At 37.1% G+C, this 10324-nt stretch overlaps 1 protein-coding gene across 1 annotated transcript in view; it reads left to right on the top strand.

Annotated features, from left to right (window-relative positions):
- The window catches only part of LOC108745703, an 11917-nt gene extending 1678 nt beyond the window's left edge, over positions 1 to 10239 (top strand). Inside the window, exons 3-13 of the mRNA XM_018482011.1 lie at positions 186 to 285; positions 684 to 894; positions 1648 to 1823; positions 2039 to 2216; positions 2746 to 2761; positions 3698 to 4256; positions 5892 to 6303; positions 8674 to 9069; positions 9350 to 9571; positions 9741 to 9959; positions 10073 to 10239. Of these exons, the coding sequence (XP_018337513.1) occupies positions 186 to 285; positions 684 to 894; positions 1648 to 1823; positions 2039 to 2216; positions 2746 to 2761; positions 3698 to 4256; positions 5892 to 6303; positions 8674 to 9069; positions 9350 to 9571; positions 9741 to 9959; positions 10073 to 10239 (2656 nt within the window). The remainder of the gene's footprint in view (positions 1 to 185; positions 286 to 683; positions 895 to 1647; positions 1824 to 2038; positions 2217 to 2745; positions 2762 to 3697; positions 4257 to 5891; positions 6304 to 8673; positions 9070 to 9349; positions 9572 to 9740; positions 9960 to 10072) is intronic.
- Positions 10240 to 10324: the final 85 nt, after the last annotated feature.

Here is a 10324-nt window from a genome sequence, read left to right as displayed (position 1 = left end):
ATATATATATAAATATTATACACATTGAAAACCTTTGACAAAATCCGCTCTCGACTTATTTATTCGCTGCATTTTCTAAAATTTAAACGCGACAAAAATAATAATTTAACTATATGTTATAAAACTTTATTCCTACCAATACTGACGTATCGATAAAATGTTATTATTATTAATAAAATTAGCAGTTTCTACAACAAACCCGAGAGCAGCGACGAAAATATTACCGTGCAATCAATAAGGAGCTTTTTGGCGATTAACGGGAAAAGTCCAGGACCGGCTATACAAGTGAGTATATTCATTAAAAAATTATATTTATAAAAACATAAACTATAAAAAATATTTGTTTTTTTCTCAACATTGATAGCATTAATATTACTCAGGTTTTTCGTAAAGCAAAACGAATTTTGACAATTACATTGGTCAACATCTAGGAAATTTGCTCACTTTTGTCATTTCCACCTTGTTTGAAGATACAGAATGGAGAATGGATTGAAATGAATTGAAATGGATTCAGATTTTCAGAAATATTGATTCACGAATGTTAAAATGAACGCTTTTCAATCCATTCTCGATTGTTGAGTCGGTTCTTTTCATGACGAGAGACGAGAACGAGCGACAATTATCGACATTGACAATTATATAGCGATTAGAGACATTTATAACAGAATATACTTTTATCATAGATTTGTCTCGGTGATACGATAGAGGTTCTCGTTTATAACAAGTTGGGAAGTGACGAATTGGCTTTCCATTGGCATGGAATCCGGCAAAAGGATTCCAATTACATGGACGGGGTGCCTATGATAACGCAGTGCCCTATCTTACCCTTCGGTGGCTTTCGTTACAAGATAACTCCCGAGAGCACGGGAACGTACTTTTATCACGCTCATTCAGGTAGATATATGTGGATTATCGCAATTTCCTTACATTTTCCCTATCTTTTCAATCGCAGCTTTTAACGAACTTCAATGATTTTATTACGTTGCCGATTCTTTTTTTCGCGAATCTCCGTTTTTTTCCCCCCCCTCTCTTATTTCTGTTTTAACCTCTAATTTACTTCAACGTGCGAGCGTCAGCGTGAAGGAGTAAGAGAATTTGGAGAAAAATTGGGAGAAAAATTGTGCGGATCGCGATTATCCTGTCACGGAGTTTACACGCTCGAGTCGAGCTTCTCCGTCGGATTTTGACTCCGGTGACTCCGGTGACTCCGGTCTACGCCATAGAACGTAACATCTATCCGCGGCGCTCGCGCATCAAGAAAAGCAAGATCAATAACGAGTTCGCGGTGTCCCGAAAGAGCAGGGACCGCCGCGTATCTCGCTGCTTCTATCGCTGTGCGAAAATAATACATTACGCGTTCCTCTTCGAATTCGTCGAGAATTTGTTCGATCAGAAATGACGTACGCGCCGCGAAGCGTCTTTCTAATTGGAGAAGAAAAATACCAACTGCGTGCGCCTTTCGCGCTTTCGCGATTCGAAGGATCTCGACTCGAAACGGAAGACGAAGGCTGATGAAGGCGTGTCTCGGTGCCTGCCGAGGCCTAAACCCGTGGCGAGGGCGAGGCGAGGCACGAATCGCGTAAAACCGCGTAGCGTAGCGGTCGCCGGTAACTCCGAAAAGAAAAGAGAAATAAAAGGGACCATTAGTCTCGCAGCAGGGCGACGGAGTGTACGGGTCGTTGGTAGTACGAGGGCTGCAGGATGACGATCTCAGTCGAGAAAGGACACTCGTCTTTTCATCAAGGTCGTCGGTTCCCCTGACGCGGCTCCGACACGCGAGCCTCTCGCCACCTACGCCGGACGAGCTCCTCGTAAATGGCCAGGTATATACGCAGCCTCATTTGAACGTAGCCCAATAGCCCTCCGCAAACATTCGCTCGTTCCAACTCCAGGTAGTCCAGGTCCAAGGCCGCGGGATCTGAGATCAAGATTATCGAGTTGGACGATTCAAATATATATTGCCGGTTGCGGCGTAGATACAGCGTAGATACTTGGAATACGTCAACGACGACCTAAAGAGTATTTAACATTTTTATAGGCGCAGCAAGCGATTGTGCGGGTGAAGCATGGATTTCGCTATTTATTACGCCTGATTAACGCAAATGCTCACGATTGTCCCATTTCATTATCCGCCCATGGACATTCGCTTGAAATACTTGCTGCTGACGGCAACCCTGTGCAATCGATGACGGGCACGCATGTCGTTCTATTCCCAGGTACGTTTTATTTCAATTCACGGATTGCTCTATCCCACCCTTGTATCCACACAGTCTTTACTAATGCTACACACATTGAATCTAATCAATTTTATACTGCAATGGTTTTAAATCTTTTTCATATGTATTGTACAAACACATTTGCGTATTATACAAATGTACATATAAGTATATTTGTACACGAGTTTATACGAGTATATACACACATCTTTGATACACTTAAGAGAGGGAAAAAGAGTGCAATATTATTACAGCGAAATATTATACCTTGATTTATTAAATTTGGAATTATTTTTCAATGGAACAGTGAGAGACAAAAAAGAAATCATCTAACGCACGTATATTATGTACATATTGCACGTGCGTAAAGAATACTTATTGCGCTAGATCTTAAGATATAAACCAAGCCTATCTCATTAGAACTCTATTCTATAATATTGTCTGATATTAAAGTCTTTTGAAAATGGAATCGAGTAAGATGATTGAGACGTACATAGAAATATACATACATAAAAATATCGTCCATTAGGTATATTCAATTACGCGTAAATATTTCGTAATAAAGAGATCGACTACAACTAATAAATAAGACGAAATGACGACTTGATAGCATTCGCATTTAAAAATCAGTGCAACCTTTATTTATTTACCATCAAACCTATCAACTAGAATCAAATTGATGATTCTACAAATATGATGGAAGATACTTTGGCGTCTTAAAGCAAGAAGCATTTTGTGCGTGGAAAGAAGAAATGGATATCGATCGATCTTACACACATTACTTCAACGTAACTACTCTCGCGTTTTACATACTTACTGCTCCAAGAAAGATACCGATAATCGGATGGGGGATTTGCAGGAGAGAAGAGAGAGTTGTTTTAGATTCGCGCGTACGAGAAAGCACTCTTCTTTAAATTGTAGATACAAGGCCTTCATTGAAATCTCGTAAACGCGCGGATTTAATTTATTCGTGGCCGAGGATAGATGAATGAACATTTGGAAAAATTTGGACACTACGAGGCATGGAATATACTCAATAATAGTTAGAGACCAGAGCGTCCTGTGCTCGATTTCACTTCAACGCGATTCTGCGCTTGAAACTTTACAAAGCAACAAGGAAGAAAGGAAGAAAGCACATTGATAGTATCAGCAGGATCGACAGCGGTGGTGGCATCGGCAATAGCGAGAGAGGGAAATTCTCCCGCCCCTCCTCTCTCTCTCTCTCTCTCTCTCTCTCGACGGCATTAACAAGCTCGAATAACGATGTAGACGGCGAGAGTGAGACGTACGAGGCATGGCAGGAAGGCTAAACGTTCGCGCAGACTCGGTCGTCTTCGTGCTCCCGCCAGGGTTTCCATAAAGAGAAATAAAGAAAGGAAGGTAGCGAAGCGCGCGAGCCTCGCGCAAAAATCATTAAAACGCGTGCTTGTTTCGCAGCTACGGCTTACGTCGTGTTGACGTTCCGGTCCGTGATTTATTAGCAGACGACAACGACAGGAGCGCAGGAGGCAACCGCGTCGTCTGCCGCTTGGACTGACTTGGACCACATCGCTAAACCGCTTGTTCGCGCGCGCGCGACGTGACATCTCCGAGGAGACTTTCTTCTACGTAGTCGCACCGACACATTGTATCTTCCGTCCCGAGGTATATCTCTTACATGTACAGCCTTTGGGACACGGTTTAACCAGTAGCGAAACGCGCGACGCCGGCATGGAGTGGACCCGCGACAAAACTCTGGAGCTGCTACGCGAGTATCAACAACGACGCGTCCTCTGGGATTGGAACGCCCGTGGCTATCGCGACCGCACGAAGCGCAAACGAGCTATACAAGAGCTCGCCGAGATTCTCAGCTGCAACACTCTCGAGGTTGAGAAGAAGATCACTAATCTCAAGTGCCAGTATTCTCGGGAGATACACAAGATACAGAACAGTCGCGACGCCGCCACCGGTCCAGACGACGTATACGTCTCCAAGTGGTTCGCCTTCAAAGCCATGCAATTCCTACAATTTGGCACGCGTAGATACAGCAAGCGGAAGAAGGTAGAGGAATACCTCGTTTCCTAAAATCGTTTCCTAAAATGGCCCAAATCATTTGAAATCCTTCGAGATTTTCTAACGATAATGATAAACGAACGCGCGGTATATTGTTTTTATTGTGGCTCCTTCCGTGTCAAATCATATTATGCCGGAATAGCGAATAATGAAAACCTATCGGGTTTCTTCGGATTGTTGAGTAGAAATTTCAAATGTTCTTCTTGTGTTTCATTTTTACGAAAATATATCTATTATATTACTAAAATATATGATTTCGCAAATAATTTATCTAATACGTAATAAAACAAATGATGAAATGGAAAGGTAAACATAAAAGAAAAAAATGTGTCGGATTGACTAGCTAATTTGTTCTCGTGTAATTTTACAAGATGATTAAAATGACGGTTTAAAGATGTTATCTCTGCATCATTCAAAAATGTGTCTTGAGAAATAATCTCAGCTGTAATTATGCTTTGCTTAGTTCGTTAAAAAAGATTACATCTCCTATATCCTACAGTCCTATAAGTACAGTACGTAGATATGCAAGGTGTCCCGAAAGTTTTTGCCAATCGCTTTTGTGTACATAAAGCGGACTAAACTGAATCGAAATGTCCTCTACTATTTTGCAATTTTCGCAATAGTCAACAAGATATTAATTACTAAAAATTGCCAAATATTGACCTTGGATAATTTTTTACTCAAATACCATCAACTTTACAGAAAAAAGCTGCAAGAGACAAAAATCATTAATTTTCATCTTATAAAGTTCTGAGAATTTTTTCAGAATTTTTTAATATCATATTTTCTCATGTTGGTAAAAATAAGAAAATGCAGTACTAAAAAGTTGATAAAAGATTCTGAAAAAATTCTTAGAGTTCTATGAGAAGAAAATTAATGATTTTCGTCTCTTTTTTTCGACTCAGTTTACTCCGCTCTATCTACGCAAAAGCGATTGACAAAAACTTTCGTGACACCCTGTATAAATATCGTGATTCGCAAACGACGGTGGCGAACGACGATGAAACTTGGATCCCAACGAGCGCGACGCGTCGCTGGTCGAGATAAACATTTCATTGGCCCGTGGCGACGCGTGGCAATGTGTCCGCTTCCCGAAAATTCAAATAAAGACAAAGATCCTACGTCTCGATCCATGTCCTCTCCCCCGCTTTGAATAATTCGTTTATTGTTATAATAATTAATATCGTTGAGTTTTATTGCATCCGTGCACGAGAGCGACGACTATACACGAGCGCCAATATTGACCCACTGCATAAGGTCACAAATATTTTAAATAATTTTTCCATTCAATATTCAAAAATCACGTATTGTTTTTTAATGAGCACTTTTATAAATACTTTGTACAAATACAATTTACGCTGCAATGATATACTTACTATAGTAATAGCGATGCAATTCCCAAGTTTCATGAAAGAAAATCAATACGCGTGAAAGCTTCGACTCAAGTCTTTCTCGGAGATCAGAGCGTGAGATTAGGATAGTTGTGCGAACGTGATACGATTGAATGCTCGTAATTCATTTGTATATTAAACAAAGTAATTACGAGACTGACAGAAACAGGAAATCCTTTCTAATTCTGCTCTTACGTCAGAGCGCGGTAAAATTCCTGATCCCTTTTCGCAGAAAGTTGAAGAGGAACCGAAACTGCAAGAAGAATATATTGTGAGCAACATCGATCCAGAAAGTATAACATTTATGGATTACAACGAGGAGACAAACGGCTCTGGTACCGGTTCCTTCAACGCTTCGCTCAGCGAGGACGCCGAAGAGTCCTCGTCGTCCAGTATGAAGGCAATGGAGTTGTACAATGGTTCTTTGCCGAGCCAGAACGGTCTTGAGTCCGAACAGATGAAACTCGAGCTTCGCCCACCGGACGAGAAAGAACAAAAAAAGACCAAGGAAGAGTTTGCCAAGTTTGGCGAGAGTATCGCTGTGCAGCTCGCCGAGATCCCCGACTCTTACTCGAGATCGGTCGCCAAACTCAGGATCAACCAGATTCTCTTCGAAGCGGAGATCGGGATCTATGCGCAAACGCGTCGCTAATGAGCAAGTTCTAGTATCATGTTCTAGTATCAGCACGAATATCAACATGGAATAATCAACATGAAAAACATTGCAATTCGCATTTATGGCACATCATCGCTATCTCAATTTACGATGCTGATTCGTTCGAACCTTTGCTATAACAGGCTGTAACGAGCTGTAATTCGTTTTCAATCGAGATTTTGAAACGACTATAATAGGACTGTGACAAAAGACTCGCCGCAAATAAAACAATGAAAATTATTCGACAGAAGAAACTATATTCTATCCATTATCCATCGACCGAGCATGCGTTTCGAATAGAGCGCCGCAATGAATTAAATATTCATATTGTTCATTTGTTTTATATAAGGTTTATTTATTATAAGGTTTAATTTTTGGACAAATAAAACAATTTAAATTATTATGATTTAGAGGATTAGAAAATACGATAACAAGTGTGCAATATTAAAACGAATTATGCCAGCATGGCATGATAATCGCCGTCCGCGTCTTTTTACAAGCCGGATGCCTCTAAAGACTGAATTGATCAAGACTGTATAATAGATAATTTTTCCAAGTGATTAAATGAATTTGTTGATGTCAAATACTGATTGTTTTCCAAACTAAGCAACATCAGTGTTTATTTCCGTGTTCCACAGAAAAACTATCGATATAAAAAATGTCAATATGTTACTTTTATTTTTTCCTTTATCTGTTACTATTTTTTCCTCGTTTATATCGTTTTTATTTAAACAATTTGACTATGCATTATTTGTTGACTAATTCAATTTTCTATCTTTATTTTTTACGCATGATTTTGAACGCAGCAAAAGAACTAATGCAAAAAAAGTACATGTGATCCAGCAGGATAAGAATCTTTTCCTTTTTGAAAAACGGTTACAATGAGATATGAATGAGTACGAGATATTTTTTGTTTGTAATCACCATCAGGATAATATTACATACGAATGCATGTCTCACACACGCACGCACACGCACATATACACACAAGAGCGTCATTAGTTTAATTTCCTAAAGCGCAATACTAATCGTCGATAATTCGATGTAGATTGGTAAATATAGTTAGGGCCTTAGCAGAATGGCTTACTTATAATCTTAAGACAATATTTTATGACCTAAGTCTTTTGTCTTTAGTAACGCACAATAACTGTCTTGTGATTCAAGTCCATGGTGTGATACCTCGTATGTATATATATATATACCTTTAAACTTGAGTCACAAGACAGTTATTGTACGTTACTAAAGACAAAAGACTTAGGTCATAGACGTTGTCTTATATAAGACTGTAAACCAATCTGCTTAAGATTCTTTACTCTTTCTTAACACTAAGATTTTAAGTGTCTAGAATAACAGAGTCGATTTAATAGCGAGATAACGATTACAAATTTGTATTAACTTGTAACACGACATATGATTTCCCTCTTCGATAATTGTCAGTCTTATCAATAGAAAAGTGAATTGTTATACTAGTAAATTAAACATGCATTACAATATTTATATCGATTTACTCGTGTCAACATTCTATTATTTAAAGTATATAAAGTCTCAGTATTCAGCGCAAAAAACATGTCCCCATTAATCTTGAAATGTTTGTCTGAAGCAAATGAAAATAAATGCACACATCTATATGATGATAGCATCTATTGGTTAATACTTTTCAAAAATTAATATTGTAGCAGAAATGTTAATAAGGAACACAAATAAGTTGTTAACATTTGAATATCAGTTGTAAAAAGTAGAAAGTAAAAAACTATAAGCCAAATAATCTACAATTTCAAAATAATTTATCAGTATATAAATTCAGTGATTATTGATCATTAGTTAATTTATTCTTCATCTTTAGCGAAATTTTAGTTAAATATATGTCGATACGATCAAGCCTTTATTTTTCTTTAAATAAACTTTCAGTCTTCATAATTATTTCAATATATTTTTTTGGGATAAACTTTATATTATGTACATCTATATATATGTGTGTATATATAAATATGTACATATATGTTGAGATTTGTACATTTTTGTTCAATAAAAATTATAATTGTATATATTAATGTGATAATGTGATTTCTTTGATTTTTTAATCACTTCGTTTTGATAGAATTTTATAATCAATAAAATTGTATGGAAAAGTTGTCGATTATTTTTTATGAAATATTAATAAAGCTAGTTGTTCCATCTTTCGATAAACTTTAGCTCACTGTCTTATTCTCTTATGTTCTTATTTTTTTACCCTTTTGTTTATTCAATAGGTAAATTATTACATAGTTTATTTGAAAGAACCAACACGTGAAATAAGACGCAGAGAATTGTATAAATTATTTAATGATATAATTTACTTAAATATTGAATTTGTTTTCAGGCGAGAGACTTGATGGTATTCTAATGGCTGAACAGGCAATCGGCAAGTACGCCCTCGATATTCAGGGTCTTCGGGAATGTCGCAATTTACATCAAGAAGCATATATTTTTTACGAAAATGCCGCCCTTGATTCGTACACGATAAGGACTACAAACAATAATAATTTTGACGAACAATCATTTAAAATCGCAGAAAATGGCCATCACTGTCATAGAATATTGAAAAATGTCATTTGTTCTTTGGATTTGAAGAATGCAAAATTATCGCAATTGGAGGAAAAAGCAGATGAAACGATTTATGTGCCCTTCGATGCAAACACTTTCTCATTTTTTACAGATGAAATGACAGACAATTCCTACAACTTTTATATATCGAGATATTATCCAGCGTACTTAAGTAAGAAAATTCGTTTATTATTTATTATTGAAAATTACTTTTAATTATTGAAAAACATTTTTATTTGCCAAAAATGAAACGGTTGCTCATTTAATGGTGCGATACTTTAGATTATTAAGTGAAAAAGAGAGTTAAAACTCATAAAATTAGGAAGAATTAAAAAAAAATCATATATAGATGTCAATTGTATCATGCATACTTAATGAAACATATTTGTTTTCTACAGTATAAAGCTACAATAATATTTTTGTCATTATTATATATGAAGGAAAAATTTCAGGCTTGCAAAAAGGCGCGATAAGGATACCTCAGATTAATGGCATGTCTTTCAAATATCCGCCATCTCCGATACTATCGCAACCAGAAAATACCTTGGAGAAATCGGTTTGTTCTCTCGACAAACGCTCTAAGGAATGTGCCGATACACTGTTATTTTGCGAGTGTTTGCAACTACTCCAAGTTCCACCTCGAAAAACAATCGAAATTATATTAATAAACAAAGGTAATTACCGCGGATAAATCTAATCCTTGAGATAGTTGATGTTTTTTTATTTTAATAAAAGAATATATAACATGCCGTAACAAAATACGGTAAATGTAAAAAAAATTGTATAAAATTATCAGTTTCAAAAATTAGTAAAGCTAGTATATAATCTCAGTATCTTTCTCAGGCTTTGGAGGCAATGCATCCTATACATTTCATTTACATGGTTACAATGCCAGTGTTGTTGCCCGAGAAAGTTTTGAGCAACCTCTCACCAAAGATGATATTATATCTTTGGATTTTAATGGAAAGATACATCGAAATCTTGTGAATCCGGTGCAAAAAGATACTTTTGTCGTACCGAATAAAGGATATATCATTCTTCGTTTTTACACCGATAATTTAGGTAAAAATATTTTGTTAAATATTTATCGCGGGGGGGAGGGGAGTGCATACGTGCATGCGTGCGCGTGTTCTATCTATAGTTCATAGTAAATTTGATTTAACCGTGCTTATCAGGATATTGGCTGTGGGAAGCGAGAAGTACTGCTGTATATCCTCCATTACTCGGGCCTGGGATGCAATTCTTAATGAGAGTAGGTCTTCAGCGAAACTTGCCACTTGTACCGATTGACTTTCCTAGTTGCGGCAATAAGAAAGGCATAGACATGATTTTTGAGAGCTGAATATCTTTAATATATATATATGTGTGTGTGTGTGTGTGTGCGCGCGTGTGCGTGTGTTTGCTGTGTGTATGTAAATATTTATATT

This window comes from Trachymyrmex septentrionalis, unplaced genomic scaffold (assembly GCF_001594115.1).
Source record: "Trachymyrmex septentrionalis isolate Tsep2-gDNA-1 unplaced genomic scaffold, Tsep1.0 scaffold148, whole genome shotgun sequence".
In the NCBI taxonomy this organism is placed as follows: domain Eukaryota; kingdom Metazoa; phylum Arthropoda; class Insecta; order Hymenoptera; family Formicidae; genus Trachymyrmex; species Trachymyrmex septentrionalis.
The sequence above is the reverse complement of the archived record's forward strand: the minus strand, read 5'-3'. Positions and strand labels throughout refer to the sequence as shown.